This window comes from Tachypleus tridentatus, chromosome 10, assembly GCF_004210375.1.
Source record: "Tachypleus tridentatus isolate NWPU-2018 chromosome 10, ASM421037v1, whole genome shotgun sequence".
Classification (NCBI taxonomy): Eukaryota; Metazoa; Arthropoda; class Merostomata; order Xiphosura; family Limulidae; genus Tachypleus; species Tachypleus tridentatus.
In genome coordinates, this window is record NC_134834.1 from 173,189,335 (window position 1) to 173,216,016 (window position 26,682).

At 35.0% G+C, this 26,682-nt stretch overlaps 1 protein-coding gene across 3 annotated transcripts in view; it reads right to left on the reverse strand.

The window, feature by feature from the left end:
- Nucleotides 1-7,778, reverse strand: part of LOC143230932 (uncharacterized) — a 54,746-nt gene extending 46,968 nt beyond the window's left edge. For 2 of the 3 annotated variants that reach the window (XR_013016697.1, XM_076465259.1), the window contains exon 1: nt 6,364-7,777. Coding sequence is in view for 2 of the 3 variants with exons in the window: in XM_076465259.1 (XP_076321374.1) it covers nt 6,364-7,189 (826 nt within the window). In the remaining variant the exon portion in view is untranslated. Of the gene's footprint in view, nt 1-6,363 lie in introns of all 3 variants that reach the window. The other variant, XM_076465260.1, reaches the window with a different exon arrangement.
- Nucleotides 7,779-26,682: the final 18,904 nt, after the last annotated feature.

Here is a 26,682-nt window from a genome sequence, read left to right on the forward strand (position 1 = left end):
ACTTAGGTATATAGTATGCATTGTTTTAAATGAAATTGCAAGAAATTAAATGCGAAAAGCAGATGGTGTCGAAAATGCTCGATTTTGTCCACTTGACATTCCATTTAATGAGCTGAAAATGAAAGCAAAAATTAAAGACATATGAAAATCAAACACACCATCTATTAGAGCAAAAAATTATCTACCAAATGACATGAAATATTTTGCGAAAGCGTTTCATTTATGAATATATTTTTAACTTAAAAAAACGCTCACGAATTATTCCTCAACCCAATATTATGCACTCCGTGGATTAGATACGAAATTCAAAAGCAAGAAATAAGTATTTTTTTATCTTAATTTTGTTTAATCTTGAAACAAAGCACTTTCAGAGACTGTTGGGAAGTACATCAAATATAGTTTAAGTGAAAAACTGCGACGGTATTATAGTTTACACGATGAGCTGTTGAAATATTTTCTATCTTTATGGTATTATCATCCTTTCTCTTTATGTCCATTTTTCCCTTACATTAAGGCTTTTTTTTACAATTTATTTTACTATATTATTTATATCCATTTTATAAGGGAGCGTGTGTTATTCGATTCTAATTAGTTTACCACGCTCGATGTTACTTCACTATTTACCTATTTATTCATGCTATCAAATACTTCAAAACAATATTTTTCAATCATACAGAAAAATATGAGTAGCACTATGAATAGGAATGGAAAATAATCTTCCAAAAGAATAATTAAAGTGCATTACTCCAGGTAAATAACGACTGTACTGTACCTCATCTATTTATTTTATAGCCTGCATAATAAACTGTATATTAAAGAAAAGTTGTACTTTGCGAATGAGACAAACAAACAATATGAATTATAAACAGAATTTGAAGAACTTATTACAAAAACTGGTAGATTTCATTAAAAGATAGTTCCAAAATTTAGCAGAACTGACTTTGATTTACGATCCTTATATTAAATTTAAATTTTGTTTACAATTTTACGCTAAAGAAAAAAAAATTAAATTAGATACAGTACAATAATAATAACTACTACAAATATTGTTAACAACGAAGGTATCCACTGATGAAATAACGTATTTTAATCATTCTAAGAGCTATAATTTTAACATTATCTTTAATTCGCCATGTTCATTAATATTTACATATTTTATTTTTTATGCAATGTAAGTAGACTGCTTTGGTTAGAAGTTAATATCAATTTACAACAGAACTATTTCTTTTGATTTTCGTGCAAAGCTACACGAGGGCTATCTGTGCTAGCCGTCCCTAATTTAGCAGTGTAAGACTAGAGGGAAGGCAGCTAGTCATCACCACCCTTGGGCTACTCTTTTACCAACGAATAGTGGGATTGACCGTCAGATTATAACGCCCCCGCGGCTGAAAGGGCAAGCATGTTTGGTGCGACGATGGAGCTTCGAACCAGCAAATCTCAGATTATGAGTCGACTGCCTTAACCTACCTGGCCATGCTGGGCCTCTTACAGAACGAACTCGAACATGCGTTTAGAATATAAAAACATTACCAAACAAACATTATTCATTAAATTATAATTTTTTTCACAATACTTAAACAGTTGTCTTCTACTTACTTCATCCTTTGTTTTCAAAACTTTTGTTTTTAATCAACAGTTTACTCCTTATTTTCAGAAAGGTTCACTAACAGCGACATCTGACGATATTATTTTTCTTGTAATACTATATTTCACAGTATTCGTCTCTCGAGTAATAAGCATTTATTAAAGCAAAATGTTCTAATGATAAGGTATTACTATTAAGTGTTATTGATATTGTCCATCCTTTTATTTTCAGTTGAAGATACCACAAGTATAGAAAACGTCTCATCAGAAACACCTGCGAAATAACAAATAACAAATAGATCTCCCACCATTTTTTGAGGTACTAGGTCGAGCTAAATCATTTCTGTCTTTCCAGGATCTCGTTAATTTCTAGAATACACCGTAATTCCATGGCATTAGGACTTGCTTTCCAAAATATCCCGTTTTTGTTTTGTTTTGAGATGTTCCCACCAGAGTGTATTTATTACTATTAATAAAGCTCGGTTATATCATTTTTAGTTTCCCAGTAGTGCTGTTTGCGGGCGATTGGAGCTCTACGTTTTATCATTCCACATTTACTGCCAGTGATTAAAAGTGTCTTTTCTATACACTAAATGCTCACTAACTTGAGTAAAAGTCATTACATCAACTGGCTCAAGAAAAAATGCTAAAACTATGAACATGTACTGCTGAAAACACCTTTCAAAGTTTACGAAGGTAGTTGGTATTTTTGTAATAACCCTCCAAAAACGATTAAATATAAGAGTATAAAAATGTTTTCTGTTGTCCTAATTCCATCACCAAAAGTAACAGGCCATTTAAAATATGCTTTATTGTATCTCCAGTTTTTATTATTTGTAAATAAACAGTGTAGACATACATCACTACAATAAACACATTTTTGCTATGTTTTAAGTAAATCTTACCACACTGTAATGTTTCTCTCTCTCTTTTTAAAAGCATATTTTAACAAAGCGCCGTATGTTAAGAACTGTTTTATGTCACCTACATATATTAACTTGTTAAAGCATTTGAAAAAGAACATCGCAGGTGTTTTATTGTATAAAATTTAAGATATATATATATTTTCGAATATTTTTTAATGAATGTAACAAGTCAGATTTAGAATAACAAAGAGTATCATTGTATTACAATGTAAGAGTAAATATCGGTTTAATTCTCAGGGTTACTAGTCTGTTGTATCTAAAACTAAATTAATGTTCAGTTTCTCAACGTCGACTGTATAATGTATCAAATAACAGAAAAGTGAAACTCTTCAACAAAACAACCAAGTTTGTTTTTTTACATTTAAATAAGTAATTGCAAACTCATAGAAATTAGTAAGCAAAATATCTTACTAAAACGTAAACCCTAATAAAAGCGATACTTATTGAGGCGATACTTGCGTTAATAGCATACATTAATGGCATATAAATGAAGTCAAATACAAACATACTGTTCCACACTGTGTATGAACTGATCTTGTAACATGTATATTATTCACTTCAATTATACCGTTAGAACTATTTCCTCAATTTCACTTCCTCGGATGAAAATCTGAAAATACGTGATTAGAAATAAGTGAAAAGTAATCCTGTTTATTTCTGACTACAAGTTAATATAAATTAAACGTCTCTTAATATAAATTGGTAACGAAATTTTCGGCCGTATCCTAATAATAGTATCTTAGGACATTTGACCAGTGTAAGAGAAACGAATTAAATGTAAATATCTGTATACTAAACTAGCAGACTTTAATGAGAAGGTAATGTCTATTTGTTCTCAGTCGCCATATTCTATTCATCACGTGCCTTTTACGTAGACAGTTGCACTGTAACGGCGTTAACAAACGTATTTTATATTCAACACAAACATGTGCAACATTTCCCTTCTGCCTCAAAACAAAACAAAATGTTTCAAGAAAGTAAGGACTTGCAGCTTTACAGCTGTCAATATCTATATGTATGTTAACTTGATGGATGGTGTATCCTTATCAGTGTGTGGGTCAGTTGCCCACCTTACTGAGATATATTTTAGCATTCCCGTATAGCAATTTACAGTCTCTGATATATTTCTGTCCTGCATAACTCCACAATGACACAGTGGCATGTCTGTGGACTTATACTGCTAGAAATCGAGTTTCGATACCCGTGGTTGGCGGAGTACAAATAACCTTTAGTGTAGCTTTGTGCTTAAAAAACAAACAACAACTGTCCTATATAATCCGCGTTTTCCAGTTTAGGCCTTGTTATTATGAGTTACTTCATGAATTACGCTGTTACATGAAGTGTTCCAATTTTTTCAGAATGTGATAATAATTTAGAAAAAAAAATATATCTAAGCGTAGATTAATTTTATCTTACCAACTTGGTTAAATTGTTGTTAACCCATATAATTCAATTAACTTTTGTCGAAAAAAAAAACAACCACACACACATCCAACCCCAAACTTTCTGTGAAGTCTAATAAATCACTCAAAATAACAGGAGAGATAAGAGAATTATCGGTTTGTTTCTCAAACAAAACAATATTTTTTCTTAAAACAGTTTTTTCGTGACATTTATACTTTTATAGCTCGTTACATAATGGGAAGGGTAAAAGATACAATACGTGATTATGGTTATTATATCAACCAAACCGTTATGTTTTTGTTCTTACGTTAAACCAAATAAGTTTCCGTGACTCTTGTTATCATGATTATTTTTATTATCATTATTCACCGAACAATACGCTCATGCACTTTACCCCCTATCAGCAATCGGGATTGAGTTATGGAGAAAAATCCAGGGAATTGTTTCTCTCTCTCCTCGTTATTGGTAGTTCGACAAAACTTGTCACATGGGACATTTGATGATCTTTCTCTAGTCTAAGAAAAAGTACCGAAAACAACATTTTTATGTTTTATCAAAAGCAAGAAAAACGTACACTGGAACATCTGCAGATAGTTACTTAAAGCTTCTGAGTGGGAAAATAAAATTTGAATGAAAACACCTAACATCTAATATAAATCACAGAAAAATAAATATTTACATGTTTTTGTGTTTTAAGTTACTCTTTATCAATGGGAAGAGAAGTAATTATTAAAAAACCAAAATTATTGTAGGTAACAAGTCATCTGTTGATCAGTTGTTGTTATCGTTAAGTAAATTACAAAAAAATAAATATACATAGAAAAAAAAAGCAGGAAACAAAATGAAAAACATTTCACTCTCGGCTCATAATACAAAACTTCGGGGTTTGGTACGTGGATTGTTTGTTTGTTTGTTTAGAATTTCGAGCAATGGTGCACGAAGGCTATTTACGTTAGCCGTCCCTAATTTATGACATAAGACTAGAGGGAAAACAGCTTGTCATCACCACCCACCGCCAGCTCTTGGGCTACTCTTTTTTCAATGAATAGTAGGATTGACCGTCACGTATTATCGTCTCCACGGCTAAAAGGCGAGCATGTTTGGTTCGACGGGGTTTCCGATCTGCAACCCTCAGATTACGAGTTAAGCGCCCTAATCATCTGGCCATGCCAGGCCGATACGTGAAAGTGGCACAGCGCAGATTGTCTTAGGTTCAAGTTTGAGCACAAAACAAACTTTATCTGAAGCGAAATTAGTCAAAATGACTTAGCATGTATTAATTACGTATCTTGATTTAAAGAATCACTATATTTTCTATCAATGAATTGAAACTAGCAGAATGGCAAATACAGAAATCCATTATCAGTTAAATTTGCATTTGTAAAATATTTATTTTGAATTTCGCGCAAAGCTGCTAAAGTGTTATCTGCGCTAGCCGTCCTTAATTTAGCAGTGTAAGACTATAGGGAAGGCAGCTAGTCATCACCACCCACCACCAACTCTTGGGCTACTCTTCTACCAGCGAATAGTGGGATTGACAGTCACAATATAACGCCCCATGGCTGAAAAGGCGAACATGTTTGGTGCGACGGGGATTCGAGCCAGCGACCCTCAGATTACGAATCGAACGTCTTAACCAACCTGGCCATGCCGGGCCATCGTTATAAAATAAGGCCCGGCATGGCCGAGCGCGTAAGGCGTGCGACTCGTAATCCGAGGGTCGCGGGTTCGCGCCCGCGTCGCGCTAAACATGCTCGCCCTCCCAGCCGTGGGGGTGTATAATGTGACGGTCAATCCCACTATTCGTTGGTAAAAGAGTAGCCCAAGAGTTGGCGGTGGGTGGTGATGACTAGCTGCCTTCCCTCTAGTCTTACACTGCTAAATTAGGGACGGCTAGCACAGATAGCCCTCGAGTAGCTTTGTGCGAAATTCCAAAAAGAACAAAAACAACGTTATAAAATAAACCAATATGTTTCTATTAAATGGACACATTTACATTCGTCGCTTAACACCCATTCTAAATTTGCTTCATGAAGTAAAACATCGAATGATAATTTTACACTGGTACTGAGTGGGGACACGTATGTAACACAAAACGATAATTTAGAATAATATTGAGTGGGGGACACGTACGTAACACCGAATGATAACTTACATTAATATTCAGTGGGGTATGTTACACTGAATGGAAACTTTTAATAATATTGAATGGGGACACGTGTGTAACACTGAATAATAACTTACATTAATATTCAGTGGGGACACTTACGTAACACTGAATGAGACTTACGTCAAACACAGAGCAAGGACTCATACTTCACGTCTACGGTTGTTATTTACTCTTTTATATTTGGTGTATCTGGACTTAAAGTTATTTCTAAAATGTTTCTTAAAGCTGGAGACAAATTATGATTTCTGGTCTTCAAAAGAGTGAATTTTTCACACCTACCTTGAGAAGAATTGCTATACTCTGAAGACATGAACTGGGTAACAAGTGTACTTTTCCCAACACCTACGTCACCTAACATTAGTACTTTATACGGAGAAGCCCAACTGCAGGAGCCGGAGGTGCCCGTAGAAGCACACGACGGGCAGTTAAGGCTAGTGGTAGAGGCAACGCTTTGGTTGCTGCGAGATCGGTGTTTCAGTAGGTCTCCATGATTTATCACATTACCCTTTGAAGTAATCGTGAAGTTTCTTAGCCTGTATGTGTCGTCTTCTTGATGATCTATAGGTGAGAAGTTAGGACTAAGACTTCTCTCTCTGGCTCCAGCGACAAATCTTTGTCTCCGACGCTCTCTGAATTGATGCAAACTGTCCGTTGGCATTGTGGCTCCGCGACGGCGAAACCCACCCTCTTCCTCTGTTCTCTTCCTACCGTTGCGTAATACGAGCCGAAAAGAGTAGTCATTCAGAATATTTGAGTCCACTGCTCTTCTTGGTAAGGTTTCAGGTGATGTGGGGAAATCTTCAGGAATATTGTCTTCATGAAAATGAATGTGACAGTCTGTTCTGTAGGAAGCTGTAACATCAGGGTTAGTTAACAATTTCGTGTTATTACTCTTTGCATTGTGATCGGAACCAACATATCGGTGTAAGGAAGACTCGTGACTCCTCGGATGTGTTACCGGAGTATCGGAGGAAAGGGACTTTTCTGGGTCCAGGACTGGAAATAATATTAAAGCTTCCGGAGAACTAGCTGGAATAGAAGCTGAACGTTTCCGTCCAAAAACCTTAGGATCCTTCCTGGCTTGTGAAGTTCCAGGTTTATTCATCACTAATTTTTAGCTGAAATTAGACAAGGAATATCTTAACTTCTTTGGCAAGTCCGTCTACAGCTCTCGGTTACTTATGGGTGTCTGTCCTGAAAAGTTAGCAGTGGTAGAATGGGAAAAATTTCGCTTTCTTGTCGTCCTTCACATCCAACGGCGTATACGTTAACCACTCGAGCTTATTTATTTAAACCTGTCATTAGTTCAAGAGTTGAAGCTTTTAGCAGCGATTTTGCTCATTCATTCAATAAATATTTTAATAGGAAATTCGTGTTAAACTTAGCGTTCACTTCAACAAAGACTTTAAGCGTCTGAAAATTTAATGAAATTGATGGTTAGTTGAAGTTAAATTAGAAATTAATTATTCCGAAAATTAAAAAAATCGGGGGCCTTTTATTTTTAGCTGAAATTCTATAGATGCTTTCAGACCTACAACGCGCAAATAAACAGACTTCCTATCCTGAAAAGCTGCAGTTGGTGTGTGTCACGTTCCTCGTATTCCCGCCAGAAACATACAATGCGCAGTCTCAGATTGTATTCATGGTCGTTGAGTGAAAAACCCTTTCGACGGACAGGTCGACAGTTGTTTGCACGCTAGTAAAATTCATGCAAACATTTCTTTAAAAAAAAATCTAGGTAGTGTTTGATCGTTTTATTTGTTTTTGTCACTTTTAGAACATTAGGCACATTTGTTTCGGTTTTGTTCGTTTACATGTTGTGTAAATCTTTTCTATACCTTGACATTGCTAATAAGCAAATATTAAACCTCAGAGAAACTTTAACTGAGTTCATGATCTGCCACATTAATGATGATAATACAATTTCTGTTTGATTACATTAAATAAGAAATGTTCTACTGTTACGTTAAAACCTAACATTTGGATACGTTATTTGATTGTTCAGATAAGATACCGCTTCTGTCGCTGATAATACCAATACAGATTAAATAACAAATTTACTGTGCGATAAAAACTCAATTTGAAATAACTGGCTTCATCGATTACTTATTGACGTAATTTCATTTCATTTTGGATTTTATAAACACTTTTCTTCGTTCACGTACGTTTGTGGAGTTGAACTTTCCATTTATTGTAATCTGAGTTGTAAAATCGTTGAAATAAGCTACTCTTCGTAAGAGACAATAAGTGGTGTCGGTCATTGTAGAAAGTATAAAGTAATGAAAATATATATATATAATATTTCTCTAAACTCCTGAAGTCGGTACAAAAAATTCAACTTAAATATAGATAGAGATGTTCGTAATGTCAAGATATTTTAATCTTAATTTCCGCATGTTTCGTTTTTTAAAAAGGTTTATAAAGTTTGTTTGTTTTGAATTTCGCGCAAAGCTACACTAGGATTGTCTGCGCTAGCCGTTCCTAATTTTGCAGTGTAAGACTAGAGGGAAGGCAGCTAGTCATCACCACCCACCGCCAACTCTTGGGCTACTTTTTATCAACGAATAGTGGGATTGACTGTCACGATTACAACGCCCCCACGGATGAAAGGGCGAGCATGTTTGTTGTAACGGGTATTCGAACCCACGACCCTCAGATTACGAATCGAGTGTCTTAACCACCTGGCCATGCTGGGCATTATAAAGTTGGATATATCGTTCGAAGCCAGAGATTATTTTATTTCTCAAAATATATTTGCCATAGATCTAATTCCATTCCTTAGGTACTTACGCTAGACTGTAAAGTTGAACTTTTTTACTATGTTACGTAATCCATGTTTAATATACAAAATAGAATGCAATAAATACTATTTACCGTATATTAGTTTTAAAGGTTTAGATCGTTTTTATTGCACTATTTTTATATACAGAAAGGCCTAGCGCATGTCGTCATTAGGCCTACTATATGTTTGTAAACTGTCTTTCAGGCTAACAGGTAAGTGGCTCATGTCTAATAGTATAGTAATGCTACACAAGGGCTATCTGCACTGGCCATCCCTATTTTAGTAATGTAAGACTCGGGGAAAGGCAACTTGTCATCACTACCAACCGCCAACTTTTGGGCTACTCTTTTAGCAATGAACAGTGGGTATATCGTCACATTACACCCCCCTTCCCCACCGTTGAGAGGGTAAGCATGTTTGGTAGGACGAGGATTCGAATCCGTGACCCCTATATTGCAAGTCGAGTGTCTTAACCACCTGAACATGCTGTAAAAGGTGTATTATGTAATTCTATATCAAACAGTGTTAATACGGTTACACTTCAAATAGAGTAAATAGCGTCCCGTGTGATCATACTAAAGTGAACGCCGTACATGTAATAATAGTAACTACATAGTGCGATGTGCATGCTGTGATACAGCAACAAAACAGAATGAACTGTGTGTGAGTAGATTGTTGGTAGGCTTAGCTATATTTTAGTGATGCATATAGGATTACTTCATAGGTGTTACACAATTATATATACTCAAATAGAAAACTATTTATTGTTTAGTTATGATTTCAAGTCTTAACAGCTTTACAGTCGCTTTCGATGAACAACTGCATAGGTAGCAGGTGTGTCGTGTCGTTAAGGCATTTTGCAATATCTGCACGGGATCTCTGGGGAATTGTTGTTTTTTTTTAACGTCAAGGGGTGATTTGTTGCAGAAAACTAAATACAAATGTTCCCACTACAGGTATATATATATATATAAAAAATTATCGTGTTTTTAACACCAATCTTTTACAAATCACAAATTCAATTTCGGCATCCCTTACTCATCGGTTTCACTTTCATTTGCACTGTCTGTATCTTGACTTATTACAAGATTAATGTGTTTGTGCCCTTCCCTAATCTGGCATGTAAAATTTCCTCCGTTTTGGTTTATAACCGTTTAATCGTCATAGTGTCTCTTAGATACTATCTTCAGACGACGAAAACAGCTAAATGAATGTTTTGTTAAGCAACACGTGGAAAAGTTTAAACAAAGCACGTGGGTTTCGTCAAGAGCTTTACGCGCTCAAAGTTTATTGTTTTTTTTTTATAAATAACACTTACTATAAAGAAACATTATTATTGTCATTCATTTCACCTGAGCTTTATAATGATCCTGTAATGATATGTCTCGACATTAACTTTATAAACAAGTTTAAGTTACTGCAGTGTGAAATAAGCCAGTTTATACCAGACCAGTCAGTGTATATTTTTACGTTCTAGGCTTAGCATCAACAACTTGATCACATTACGTTGCCCGTGTATCCAATCAGAAATATGAAACAAAAAATATTAACAAGTTTGGGCCTCTCTCACATAGTTACAATACAGTTTGGTAAAAAATATATCAATAAATTATTACACTAACGTCAATATTATTTCTGATACATTTAAGCAAGTAGCATTTTCTGTATAGCTTTATTAGCGTTGTATATATATATATAATACTCTTGGGTACAAAGGAGATTCAGAAATGAAAATAATTCACTGCTTAATGAAATCTTAATTTCATTGGTCTATTTAAATACGTGACAACAAGTACATTAGATATATGTAATATATTCTTTATTTCGTATATAATACATAGCAAAATGCATTAACATTATTCTTTCTCTACGTTAAAAACCTTTGGAGCGAGCCTAGTTTATGTTAATTTCAAACTAATTTTATGGAAGGCAAGATCTAAACATCTTATTTCTAAATATTATTGACGTTGAAGTCTATTTCTACGTGGACTTCATATAAGCTTTGTTTGTTTGTACTCAAACACAAAGCTACACAAGAGGCTATCTATGCTCTGCCCACCACGGGTATCGAAACCCAGTTTCTAAAGTTGTAAGTCCGCACACATACCGCAGAACCACTGGGGAACACGTATCGGTACACCTATAGCTATTCAGTTGTTTGTTTATGATCCACAGATGATATTTAAAGAGAAATCGTCCACAAAACGTCATAAAAAGTAAGTCATAAACGTTTCTCCCACAAAGAAGTACACTACCACAAACATATCTGTTTGATGTGTCTTCTTAAGAAGGATTCCAGACGAACATAGTTCCATCTGTCTAAAGAAATAGGAGCTTAACATTTGTTCTTATGTGATTTATATCTTTCTATCACACGTGTTTTGCTCCCCGCTAGTACAGCGGTAAGTCGACGGACTTACAACGCTAAAATCAGGGGTTCGATTTCCTTCGGTGAGCTCACCAGATAGCCCGACGTGGCTTTGCTATAAGAAAAACACACACTTAGGTGGCCCGGCATGGCCAGGTGGGTTAAAACGTGTGACTCGTAATCTGAGGGTCGCGGGTTCCCATCCCCATCGCACCAAACATGCTCGCCCTTTCAGCTGTGGGGGCGTTATAAAGTGACGGTCAATCCCACTATTCGTTGGTAAAAGAGTAGCCCAAAAGTTGGCGGTGGGTGGTGATGACTAGCTGCCTTCCCTCTAGTCTTACACTGCTAAATTAGGAACGGCTAGCGCAGACAGCCCTCGAGTAGCTTTGCGCGAAATTCAAAAAACAAACAAACAAACACGTGTTTTATTATTATAAACCTATCACGCTTAGTGAGAATACATAAAAGTACTTCTTTCATTAAAGACGGACAAGTCTATTTATGACGACAATTTAAAAGAAAGCCAGAGAGAAAAACATAGTTTACAACAGTAAAGATAATTCTTTAGCATACGTAATGCTTGTAGACAAAACTAGTTTACTCAAAGATCTCAAGATTTTCCTTTGAAAATTAATCCAACTTATTTACATATCTACTGGTGCCCCAAATCTTCTTCTTCAAGGATAATGTTTCATGGTAAATAATCAGGTCATCCCATAAGTAAAGTCCGAAAATTTAATGCAGAAAGCCCGTAATCATTTCTATCTTTGTAGAAGGCTTTAATGACTAAAATATGTAGTAGGACGCGTTTCAAATATCCAGACAAATAAAAGAAACTAACCCAAATCGACTATTTCAGATCATTAATCAAATAAACCCTTATAAAAAGGGATATGTCTGAGGAGCACATGAGGCATGTAATGCTTTACGAGTTTAAGATAGGCAACAGTGCATCAGAAACTACGCGAAACATTCAAGATGTTTATGGTACGGAGTCTCTCAATGAAAGAAAGTGCCGAAAGTGGTTTCGGAAGTTCCGATCAGGTGATGGGCCACGTTCAGGTCATTCTGGTGAGTTTAATGATGACTTGCTTCTGGATGCACTTGGTGAAGATTGTGCTGTAATGATTAAAGAACTAGTACAGAAGCTTAATTCAACCCATTCAATAGTTCACCCTCATCTGCAACACCTTGTTAAGGTGTCAAAATTTGGAAAATGAGTCCCCTATGATTTGACAGAAGCCAACCTTAGAGCAAGAGTAGACATCTGCATTTCTCTGCACTCTCGTGAACGTAACTCACCTTTTTCGGACAGGTTAGTGACTGGAGATGAAAAATGGATATATTATAAAAATGTTAAGCGCCGCAGACAATGGCTCAGTGCAGATGAACTGGTTAAAGCATAGTCCAAAATGGACCTCTACCCCAGGAAAGTCTTGTTAAGCGTTTGGTGGGATATTGTTGGTGTGATCCACTTTGAGTTGCTGCCGCTCAATGTAACGATTACATTAGACTTCTATTGTCAACAGTTAGAGCGCTTGAATGTTGCACTGAGGGAAAAGAGGCCTGGTTTGATCAGTTGTAAAGGTGTTGTGTTACACCAGGATAATGCACGGCCCCATACAGCAAGGATCACATCTGCAAAGATTGAAGAGCTTGACTGGAAAAAAACTTCCATATCATCCTTATTCTCCAGACCTTGCCCCATATGATTATAATCTATTCCAAAGTTTGCAGAACTATATTGATGGAAAAGAGCTTGGAACACACGATGTCAAAACTACCCTCTTTACATTCTTTTCCTCCAAACCCCAAGTATTTCATAAAAGTGGCATTCAGAAGCAGAAAGTTACTAATAATAATGGAACATACATTATTCATTAAATAACGTTAAAAGCGTTTGAAATCCTTTCTTTTTTCTGAACTTAAAATCGGACATTACTTAATGGATGACCTGATAGCTTTTGAACAGAGTCGTTATCAAGAACTCAATGTGAAATTTTATTATAGCCTTACAACATTTGATAAATTTTGTATTTTGATTGTACATTTGTGAGAAAAACAAACCACAGTTAGAAGCAGCTCGAGAAGTTAAGATCCAGTCCACAAGACATACGCAGACAAATATAAAAAAATTTGCAATGACCTAGTGATCAGTGCGTTTGACTCGCAATCTGAGGGTCGCAGATTCGAATCTCTGTCCTACCAAACATGTCCGCCCATTCATCCGTAAGGGCATTATGATGTTACAATAAATTCCATTATTGAGGAGTTGGTGGTGGATTGTGTTTACTACCACCTTCCCTCCTGTCTATAACTGCTAAATTGTGGACGGCTCATGCAGATAAACCTAATGAGGCTTTGGGCGAAATTTGAGCTCCAGATATATGTGTATATATATATATTAAATTTTGTTGTTATGCTACGACCCATGAAAGCTTACAGACTTGTCAGCAAAGCAGAGAGCTCGCATAAAAACTTTATATGATGCTGGTCAGACTCTGACAAACTGCTGCAGACTTAACAAGCCCCTAAAGTCAAGTGCACCCTACATCGTGAGACCGAGACATGTAGATTTGAAAATATGAAAGTAAGAAGCAGAACACCTGAACTCATTTATACTGATGCTAAGTATCTTAGTTATCGCAGCTTTTGGGACAGAAGGAAGACTACCACTAATCTCAAGCATGAAATAAACAACCATGTACCAAATGATAGAAAAGTGTCCAGATCTACAGTATCAAGAAGACTCAATGAGAATCGAATATTTGGTCATGTAGCAGTTAAAGTAATATTCTTTGATTTCCAAGTATTATCAAGAGAATGAAATTTGCTAAAATGTAGAGAAACTGGACTGTTTATGATTGGAAAAGGGTGTTGTGGACAGATAAGTCCAAGTTTGAATTTTTTTTTTTTTCAAAACGTAGATTCTGCGTTCGGGGTATAAAAGGTGAAAGATACTAATCTCAATGCATCGCATCTACCACTAAGCAGGGGGGGGGAGACAGTGTGATGGTTTGGGAGTGTTTTTCTGCTGAGACGACAGCAGATATTTGCAAAATAGATGAAATAAGGGACCAGCACAATTACCATAAAATACTGATCCGCCATTATATACTCAGTGGTTCATATATTATTGGTAAATAATTCTCCTAACAAGAAGATAATGACGCCAAGCCATGTATAAATTACTTAGATATGAAAGAAGCAGCTGGAATTATTCAAATGGTGCATGGCTTCTATAGAGACCCGATCTCAACCCAATTAAACAGATCTAAACTTTGATAGATCTAAAGCTTGAGAAATTTCACGTTACTTACACAAATAAAACAATTATAGTAGTGTATTAGAGATATTTGAAGTAAAATCCCAAAGTATACTTTCATTAAGTGTATTGCAACAATGCCTGAAAGAATGTCTGCAGTTATTAACATAAAAGGAGAACACGCAAAATATTAACTGTCTTTTTACCTCATGCACTTCCACAGTTATATCAAGATGACATTCTCTTACAGATAGCAAAATCAGCAAAATTCTTAGAGATTACATTTAGTCCAAAACTGAAAGTGGAAACCAAACATTCATATCATAAAGCACCCTAGTAGCTCAGTGGTATGTCTGCGGGCTTACACACTAAAAACCGGGTTTCGATTGCCCTTGGTGGGCAGAACACAGATAACCCATTGTGTAGCTTTGTGCTTAATTCAAAACAAACAAACAATCATATCATAAAAACCAGAACTTGGAGAAGGACAAAAAGCGACTTACCCGAGCAGTCTCACTGGCAACACCCAAGAAGCTTCACCAGAAGACATATTGAAAATTTATAGAACTTACATAAGGCCAGTCGTAGAATATGCCTGTATAACAAAGATCAATGTATTAAAAACACAAACAAGAAAAACTATAGCAAATACAAACTATATTTTAAGGAAATCGTATATAGTCACACGATAATGAAAGTCGGCATTTCTACCCAACTATTCAGACATGTCAACTCTATCAGACAGAGTACTGGATAACTCGCTTCAATATTATAAAAAAAATATTAATAAAAATCAATTGATGAGTAAAATAGACAGTTACATAATACCTGATGAATCAAGCCCTAAGTACCCCTTGTCTCTAAGCATCACAAATAAGAAACTTACAGGAGAAGCTACGAACAGAGACAAAATTGAACATACTGCGATTAATGCAACAACAAGGGTTATTACGTGAGATTCAATAACAGCACAAATAAAGTAACAATTTCTGAGAGGGAAAAAAGATAAACGCTGAATCTGACTCTCGCTGGTCCAAAACCTGGATCGAATCCCACTGGAAAAGAAGAACAGATGAATATAATTTTAACACATTTTATAATATGCTTGTTACAGAGTTACACCCTTTCTATTCATAGAATACAAAATTTACTTAGTTAGATAAACATTCGTAGTGAGTGTTCTTGAAACCGGTTAATAAATATAAAGGAACATTTAAAAAAAAACCAGCTGTTCTAGTTTAGACTAGTTTTCCCGTGTACACTTGCACAACACGGTCTGTGTTTAAGAGATTAAACAAGCCTGTGTAATCACACTGGTAGCCAACACCTTTATGTCCTTTCAGACAGAAGCAGACGATCTAACTCCCACGGGGGAAAGAAGGAGGAGCTTCCTCCAGGCGTTGCCTGAGCATCTGCATAAAAACGTTTAGATAAAATATATTATATTATATTCCAACACCATGCTAATACTACTCTATTCCTATCTAACATTCTCTATGTGTGCTTTCAACAATACGTTCGTTCAAGTGTGAAGCACCAAAAATGTAATTTGTGTGAACCATTTCATTTGAAAGGGGAATTAGGTAATTCAAATGTGACAAGAAAAATAACTAACGTATAATGTAGTTTATGAGCTTTAATAACATTAAATATGTGTTTTTTAATCTATGTTATTGTATTTTTATTTTGTAATTGTTAAAAACCACCAGTTCAAAAGGTGGTTTAGAGGGACAACCTATTTATACGAAGATAAAAAAATACAGAAGTAATAGTTCTCGAATCAGCTTTACCCAATATTTTTATGAACAAACGAAATATATAATTCTACAGTTTTACACAAACCATCAAACATAAACAAAGGTTGGAAAGGTTAGAGGGATAAACATGCAATTCTATATAAGTTGATTTAGTGATAAATGAAAATTTTCATCAGATAGGGTTACTGTATACCCTTGTCTAACGTGATTAAGTTAATGATATAACACTATCTACAAAATCCCAAACGATAATCCGGGGGTTGCGGGTTTGAATCCCCGTCCTACCAAATATCTTCGCCCTTTCAGCCGTGGGGGCGTTATAACGTTACAGTCAATCCCACTATTAGTTGGTAAAAGGGTAGCCCAAGAGTTGTCGGTGGATGGTAATGACTAGCTGCCTTCCCTCTAGTCTTACACTGCTAAATTAGGGATGGCTAGCGCAGATCGCCATCGTGTAGCTTTGTGCAAAATTCAAAACAAATCAAGCCTGTATATCCTTTATGTGTGAAAATGTGTAAAGAGTTTGAATACTAAATATGAAAAATCTAGGTTCCAGGCTTGAGAATTCAACTAAAGAACTGCAAGTAGAAGTGCTGAAATGGTTTTTCTTTCAGTTTTAGTTACAGCTTACTAGGTCTAACTAGTATCGTATTATAACATGAGATGGACATAATTTAAACCTTACAAGTTTCATTCTGATTGATATGTTAATTCTTAAGTGATTGTCTTACACTGCTTGCATGCGAAGTAGCTTTCCACTGATTTACTAAGATGCCAGTTCTTCTTCGTTTACATTGAGAACAAATTACATACAAAACAACGTCCTGAGAGGTGCCTCTATGAGTAATGACGCTTGTGCACTCACTCATCCAGGAATCGCAAATGACCGGCAACAACATGAAAAGAACAGGGAAACCGAGACCTAAACACTGATCTTCTAAACAATCCGTGTAAAACTGGCTCCACCAGTCTGACAGTATGAAATGTTACTGTGATCTTAAGGGAATAGAGGGAAGTAAACACTGCTGTGAGGAGCTTCCTGAATTAATTGTCACCATACTCTTTCAAGAGACTAAATTCGCAGGCCGTGGGGAATTCACTCTCATTAGCTTTAACTTCATAAGACATGGGCTGAGATGGTCATTACATTTCGACAAGATAGCAATATCTGCTGTAAACATTAGGACAGCTCTCAGTGGAACATTTCAAATTACCCATACACATCTTAATCACCTATAATAGTGTGCTAAAGTGTTAAGACAAAGTCAAAAATTGTATTTTAGGCTACTTTCAAAGAACAACAGAAGGTGAATCATAGATGAAGCATCAAAATGTTATTAATCTTCATATTTAGTACAACAGAAACTCAGTGGAAGTACTCGAGTTCAGCAAGTAGTTAATATTTTGTGTGTCCTCCTTTTCTTTTAATAACTGCAGGCAATCTTTCAGGCATTGCTATAACATACTTAATCAAAGTTTCCTTTGGGATTTTCCTCTAAATGTCTCCAATACACTCCCTTAAAGTTTCTTTGAAAGTAACTTTGTTTTGTCAAATTATTGGTTTATCAAATTCCAGATCTCATTTAATTGAGTTGGTATTGAAGCTCTTTGGGGGCCATTGCATCATTTGAACGACTCTAGCAGCTTCTTTCTTAGTTAAATAATTTCTACACAGGTTGAATGAGTGTTTATGGTCAATATCTTATTGTTAGTAAATTTTTTTACCAACAATACATAAAGCACTAAGCATACCATGATGGATCAGTTTCTAATGGCACTTGTGCTGGCCCATTATTCCATCTATTTTGCAAATATCCATTATCACCTCAGCATAGAAACATCCCCAAATCATCACACTGCCTCCCCCCACGCTTAGTGGTAGATGCTATACACTGAGGTAAATATCCTTTGCCTTTTTCTCCACCGAATCTGAAACCTACGCTTTGAAACAAATATTTCAGACTTGGATTCATTTGTTATTAACACCCTTTTTCAAACATCAGCAGTTCAGTTTCTGTACTTTTTAGTAAATTTCAATCTCTTGGCAACATTAGGATATCGAAGTAAAGGTGTTTTAACTGCTACACGACCAAATATTCTATTTTCGTTGAGTCTTTTTGATACTGTAGATCTGGACATTTTTCTGTCATTTGAAACGTGGTGGTTTATCTCATCCTTGAGATCAGTTTCAGCCTTCCTTCTGCCTAAACGAGGATACTTAACATCAGTATCGTTGAGTTTAGGTGTTCTGTCTCTTTCTTTCTTATTTTCAAATTTATTCGTTTTGGTCTCAAGATCTAAGATGTACTTGACAGTGTTTAAGTCTTCAGCAATTTGTTGAAGAGTACAAAAGGCACCATATTAAGTTTTATGCGAACTCTCTGCTCTACTGATAATTCTCTACGCTTTTTATTCTTGGCATGATAAGTACACTTAATACATAGTGGTAAACTCTTTTTCCAGTGCTATTCTTCTAGTATGTACAAGTTGTTAGCTCCTTGCTAGATTCTTTCTATATAGTTAAGACCTTTTTCTTCTAGTATGTACAAGTTGTTAGCTCCTTGCTAGATTCTTTCTATATAGTTAAGACCTTTTTCTTCTAGTATGTACAAGTTGTTAGCTCCTTGCTAGATTCTTTCTATATAGTTAAGACCTTTTTCTTCTAGTATGTACAAGTTGTTAGCTCCTTGCTAGATTCTTTCTATATAGTTAAGACCTTTTTCTTCTAGTATGTACAAGTTGTTAGCTCCTTGCTAGATTCTTTTTATATAGTTAAGACCTTTTTCTTCTAGTATGTACAAGTTGCCAGCTCCTTGCTAGATTCTTTCTATATAGTTAAGACCTTTTTCTTCTAGTATGTACAAGTTGTTAGCTCCTTGCTAGATTCTTTCTATATAGTTAAGACCTTTTTCTTCTAGTATGTACAAGTTGTTAGCTTCTTGCTAGATTCTTTCTATATAGTTAAGACCTTTTTCTTCTAGTATGTACAAGTTGTTAGCTCCTTGCTAGATTCTTTCTATATAGTTAAGACCTTTTTCTTCTAGTATGTACAAGTTGTTAGCTCCTTGCTAGATTCTTTCTATATAGTTAAGACCTTTTTCTTCTAGTATGTACAAGTTGTTAGCTCCTTGCTAGATTCTTTCTATATAGTTAAGACCTTTTTCTTCTAGTATGTACAAGTTGCTAGCTCCTTGCTAGATTCTTTCTATATAGTTATGACCTTTTTCTTCTAGTATGTACAAGTTGCCAGCTCCTTGCTAGATTCTTTCTATATAGTTAAGACCTTTTTCTTCTAGTATGTACAAGTTGTTAGCTCCTTGCTAGATTCTTTTTATATAGTTAAGACCTTTTTCTTCTAGTATGTACAAGTTGTTAGCTCCTTGCTAGATTCTTTCTATATAGTTAAGACCTTTTTCTTCTAGTATGTACAAGTTGTTAGCTCCTTGCTAGATTCTTTCTATATAGTTAAGACCTTTTTCTTCTAGTATGTACAAGTTGTTAGCTCCTTGCTAGATTCTTTCTATATAGTTAAGACCTTTTTCTTCTAGTATGTACAAGTTGCCAGCTCCTTGCTAGATTCTTTCTATATAGTTAAGACCTTTTTCTTCTAGTATGTACAAGTTGTTAGCTCCTTGCTAGATTCTTTTTATATAGTTAAGACCTTTTTCTTCTAGTATGTACAAGTTGTTAGCTCCTTGCTAGATTCTTTCTATATAGTTAAGACCTTTTTCTTCTAGTATGTACAAGTTGTTAGCTCCTTGCTAGATTCTTTCTATATAGTTAAGACCTTTTCTTCTAGTATGTACAAGTTGTTAGCTCCTTGCTAGATTCTTTCTATATAGTTAAGACCTTTTTCTTCTAGTATGTACAAGTTGTTAGTTCCTTGCTAGATTCTTTCTATATAGTTAAGACCTTTTTCTTCTAGTATGTACAAGTTGCTAGCTCCTTGCTAGATTCTTTCTATATAGTTAAGACCTTTTTCTTCTAGTATGTACAAGTTGCTAGCTCCTTGCTAGATTCTTTCTATATAGTTATGACCTTTTTCTTCTAGTATGTACAAGTTGCCAGCTCCTTGCTAGATTCTTTCTATATAGTTAAGACCTTTTTCTTCTAGTATGTACAAGTTGTTAGCTCCTTGCTAGATTCTTTCTATATAGTTAAGACCTTTTTCTTCTAGTATGTACAAGTTGCCAGCTCCTTGCTAGATTCTTTCTATATAGTTAAGACCTTTTCTTCTAGTATGTACAAGTTGTTAGCTCCTTGCTAGATTCTTTTTATATAGTTAAGACCTTTTTCTTCTAGTATGTACAAGTTGTTAGCTCCTTGCTAGATTCTTTCTATATAGTTAAGACCTTTTTCTTCTAGTATGTACAAGTTGTTAGCTCCTTGCTAGATTCTTTCTATATAGTTAAGACCTTTTTCTTCTAGTATGTACAAGTTGTTAGCTCCTTGCTAGATTCTTTCTATATAGTTAAGACCTTTTTCTTCTAGTATGTACAAGTTGTTAGCTCCTTGCTAGATTCTTTCTATATAGTTAAGACCTTTTTTCTTCTAGTATGTACAAGTTGCCAGCTCCTTGCTAGATTCTTTCTATATAGTTAAGACCTTTTTCTTCTAGTATGTACAAGTTGTTAGCTCCTTGCTAGATTCTTTTTATATAGTTAAGACCTTTTTTCTTCTAGTATGTACAAGTTGTTAGCTCCTTGCTAGATTCTTTCTATATAGTTAAGACCTTTTCTTCTAGTATGTACAAGTTGCTAGCTCCTTGCTAGATTCTTTCTATATAGTTATGACCTTTTTCTTCTAGTATGTACAAGTTGCCAGCTCCTTGCTAGATTCTTTCTATATAGTTAAGACCTTTTTCTTCTAGTATGTACAAGTTGTTAGCTCCTTGCTAGATTCTTTTATATAGTTAAGACCTTTTCTTCTAGTATGTACAAGTTGTTAGCTCCTTGCTAGATTCTTTCTATATAGTTAAGACCTTTTCTTCTAGTATGTACAAGTTGTTAGCTCCTTGCTAGATTCTTTCTATATAGTTAAGACCTTTTTTCTTCTAGTATGTACAAGTTGTTAGCTCCTTGCTAGATTCTTTCTATATAGTTAAGACCTTTTTCTTCTAGTATGTACAAGTTGTTAGCTCCTTGCTAGATTCTTTCTATATAGTTAAGACCTTTTTCTTCTAGTATGTACAAGTTGTTAGCTCCTTGCTAGATTCTTTCTATATAGTTAAGACCTTTTTCTTCTAGTATGTACAAGTTGCCAGCTCCTTGCTAGATTCTTTCTATATAGTTAAGACCTTTTTCTTCTAGTATGTACAAGTTGTTAGCTCCTTGCTAGATTCTTTTTATATAGTTAAGACCTTTTCTTCTAGTATGTACAAGTTGTTAGCTCCTTGCTAGATTCTTTCTATATAGTTAAGACCTTTTTCTTCTAGTATGTACAAGTTGTTAGCTCCTTGCTAGATTCTTTCTATATAGTTAAGACCTTTTCTTCTAGTATGTACAAGTTGTTAGCTCCTTGCTAGATTCTTTCTATATAGTTAAGACCTTTTTCTTCTAGTATGTACAAGTTGTTAGCTCCTTGCTAGATTCTTTCTATATAGTTAAGACCTTTTTCTTCTAGTATGTACAAGTTGTTAGCTCCTTGCTAGATTCTTTCTATATAGTTAAGATTTTTTTCTTCTAGTATGTACAAGTTGCTAGCTCCTTGCTAGATTCTTTCTATATAGTTAAGACCTTTTTCTTCTAGTATGTACAAGTTGTTAGCTCCTTGCTAGATTCTTTCTATATAGTTAAGACCTTTTTCTTCTAGTATGTACAAGTTGCTAGCTCCTTGCTAGATTCTTTCTATATAGTTAAGACCTTTTTCTTCTAGTATGTACAAGTTGCTAGCTCCTTGCTAGATTCTTTCTATATAGTTAAGACCTTTTTCTTCTAGTATGTACAAGTTGCTAGCTCCTTGCTAGATTCTTTCTATATAGTTAAGACCTTCATGTGGTACCATGACAATTACTTCAGACCCTAAATTTGTTCAGTATGTTCGTTCAAGGAAAACCCTAATGACATGCTCTTATTACAAGTATATGGGAATTCTAAAGAATGATAAATATTCTCACTCTGGTTTATTCAGTTGTCGACAAGAATCAGTGAAGGATTACCATAGTGTTGAATTTTACATTATGTAAGGCGTGTAAAAATTACCCCCATAAGATAAAAAGAATGACAAAATATCGTATTGTTTTGACATTTTTCAACAGTGTTGTGTTCCTACACTAAAAGTAACACAATTGATCATGCTGAAAGTTGTAGGTGCCCGTCTGACTGTTCTGAGAACATTCATATGTATCTAGTAACAGTAGACTTCAGTCTACACGACATACCTGAGTAGAATGGCAAATGTTTGCATTCTGCTTTCCACAGTATAACTACTAACCTTTTACTGCTACACTCAAGTGTACCAACAGGAGTCACTAAATACCAAGGTAACAGAGATCCTTGTACAGACCTTACTTTTCTAAACCTACTTGAATGTTATCGTTTCCTGACATAGTGAACATAATGTCAACAGTGATAACCTCATGTGTGAAGTGCACTTGAAGACTGAAAGGCTTAGTGATAAAACAAATAAGAAACCTAGCAAGAATAATAAGCTTTCTAGCAGTGCTCTTACCTTCTATCATACAAGTAGGACTCCAATATAAGTAGGACTCCAATATAAGTAGGACTCCAATATAAGTAGGACTCCAATACAAGTAGGACTCCATCAGGAAAAAATAAAACTACAGTTTCAGAAGAAGATAAAATCACATACTGGTAAAGTATTGATACTGAGTAAGCTTGGAACTAATGTAATCAAGCTCAAGTTGACATCATGCAGACAAGAGTGTTCAGAATAAAGACTGTGTACTCTACAGACAACCAACGAGCTTCTAAGACACGATATATGAAATGGAATAAAAGTGCGCAGCGATACCATTCATCCAGCTATTTTATTCTGGTGCTTTTTCAAGGGATCCAAAACATTGCAGTGTTAGTCATTTATGTTGATGAAAGTATCACATGCACTCCACGTATGGCCATATTGTCATATAAGAGGGGCTCTTGCTACGGCAGTTTCTATCCTAGTTAGAACAATCCACAGACATGGAAGCAATCCTTAGCATTGATGAGGCACATAAAGTAAAAAAAATACATTTAAAATTGCATCTCTAGGTCCATATTGTATAAGTATCTATATCTTTAAGAGGATCGTAAAAGTCAACCTGTTGAAGCTAGTGTATAGCATTAGTTACCCTGGGTAACAGATATTATAAATTAACTATCAATTGACGCCTTTGTCAAATACTTATTGAAACTCAAGAAGAATTACTCTTGTCTTAAAGACTATTAAACATCGTAACAGAACATACCATTGACAAAATCGAAGAAGAGATAATAACTAAAAGACTTGCTTATCAGATTGAACCACCATTACTTCATCGTTATGTTGTTACTTCAATGTATGAGCAACCTGAGACCAGCATTGTTGTATTTGTTGTTGATACTTTGAAAGACATTGAAGCTGATCACAACACTTTTTTGTAGCCTTAAACCTAGATATACTAATATGAGATATCCATACTTGCTGACAAAGTATTCAGTTAGTCGTCCGTGTAACTGTGTAAGGTGAATTGTAGCTGGGAGAGCATTTCAGCTTCTTAAAAGCAACATAAGGCTGGAACTGGAAGCCAAAAAGTAAATTCTCCTTTTTATTGCCGAATGTAACGATCAACAAGAAGACAATACCACCAGCATAAACTTTACAACTGACTCATAGGAACTACTTTATAGAATTTGGAGTAGTTGATTCCTAGGTGGATCACAGAAAGCAAAGTAAATATGTATTAAAACAATCACCTGAATTATGTGTCAGGCCATATAGTAGTAAACTATATTAAAGATAACCCTTTATTCTCTTGAAGAAGAATAGTGATGTATTCTAATGCGTTAGAACTTTGGGTCTCTTTTAAAACGATTGCAACTTTTATATATAATCCTCTGTGATTACATTTTAACCAGGTGAATATAATGAAATATATATATATGTGTGGGGGGGGCGCCTGATTGATAATTTTAAGCCTTTTAGTCGTGAAAAGACGAAAAGATATGAGTCAGTGGAGGCACATTCATATTTCAAAGATTTTATAGATAAAATGATGCCACCAAAAACTAATAAATTTTAGGAAGGTTATGTGACAAACCTTTCAGGGCCAAAAATATTGCTACACTGAAATTATAAAAGCGTTTTCAGATTAGGGATTTGAAATTTTGCAAGATGGAATTACCCATTGTACTTAATGCCGTTGTCAAACAAAGGAATATGGATCAACTCAGGACACCAGTACCATTCAGAAAAAAGACTTACAACACGTCATACCACATCATGGTAAGCAAGAAGTAGCATTTTGTAACAGATGATAATCCATGAAAACAGGTAACAGTATGTACCATAATCAAGAATGAGCTCTGTCTAGACGAGTGTCATAAGTCATACTTATACAAGTTATTTCAATGAAATATTTATTTAATCAATGCATACATCAAGTAAATAGAGAATGTAATGGTATAGGTATGAATACATGCTAGTCAAGTCATCATATGGATTTCTTTGCATACTGAATATTAACATGATGAACTGGGTGCTCGAAAATTCTTATCCTCATACAAGTTGTAAGTGTAATCTGTTATCAATATTACATGCTTAAAATTGGTACTAATAAAGACCTGAGGTATCCTCGACCATTCCATTAATAAAGTTATTTTCTGAGCACCTTTAATGTTTGGAGTCACTTGATAGGATATGGCATGTCTTCGTATAACATCCCATACTTGCTACTTGCTCGGTGAGAATGAAGTCCAGTGGACATGAATCTCGCTTTAATTGGCTGAAAGAAGGCCAGCAATATCTTGGTGTCCTAAGCAAAACTCAAGTGTGCACACTTACTCACTTGAGTCCCCAAACATTTGACTAAATATCGACCCATATTTCCTATCTATAACATTGAATTTGTCTCCAATAAATGTGTTGACCAGTCTAACAAGAGGGTTATTATTAATCGTTATATTGAAGTCGGTTTAACTAACATATTGTATGAAAAATACGACCGACCTCTATTATGTGTGGCATTAATTGTACTATGCTGGAACACCCACCATTGCATTTTCCTTCTCGCACTTGTATGAAAATTGGAAAAATTTGATCCAAAGTTCCTTTCAAATAATTATAAACTGCAGAATAAAGATATGGTTGTGAAAAATATATAACTTTGCTATGAGCGTAATGCATCTGACTGAGTGTTTAGCGTACGTGTCGATCTTCTAATGTTATTTCTTACCAACTTCACTCTGACATGACACCCAGTTGTGGCTAACATCTAGTTCAATCTTACAGACTGTACCCTACAATTGTAGCTGGCTAGAATCAACAGATAGTGATAGTATGCCTGCATCGTAGGCAATGTTTTCTTTTTCCAGATGTCTAACTAAACGTACCATTTTTCTCAGGACAATTTGAAAGACTTGGAGATATTTGAAACAACTTGCCAAGATGGGTTGGCTTCTATTTTTCAGACGACTTCCCACATAAGCAAACATACAGTTGTCTTCCAAGATGTACATCCATGGTTTGTGAACAGCTTGAAGTGTTTTTAACTTCATGATTCGTATTAAAGTGACTAATGAGTAAGAATGAAATATGAAGTTATCATATCTAGTACAGTGTGAATTAACAACCAAATGTATCAAATCACTGACTACCCTATGCATGAGTTTCATAACAGTGGCTTGAGGAAGATTTTAGAGTGTATTTGATAATAATGACTTTTCTTCTCTTTCGTAGCTATAATATTCAAAATTCTGAGTTATCTTTAATTGTTTAGAGTGATATATTACTGGTTAGTTCGGCCATATTTAAACATTAATAAATACTAAGATTTGCTTTTGCAAGTCAAGCAACCTGGTCGGTTGAAAACACAAGCTGCTATGGTTGCATCACATAAGTAACATAACGTTTCGAAACAACTTTGGACCTATTGGCTTATCTCAGCTGTTTCATCTTCTCAACTCAACTCAAACTATAAATAAATACGTCATAAAGTCAGTTCATATAATTCATATACTTATCAAGCGTTCTCTTAAACTTATTTACATTTACTGCTTTTACAACATCTGAAAGCAACCCATTCCAAAGGCCAACCACCCTGTTAGAAACATAAAACTGTCTTGACTGAAGATAACTCCTACCCTGAAGAAATTTATATTTGTGTCCCTGTGATGCACCAACACCATCAATTTCTTTTACAATCTTAAGCACCTCAATCTGATCCTCCTTAACATTTATTTTTCAAGAAAAAACAATTTGAGAGATTTCAGCTTGCGATCGTATG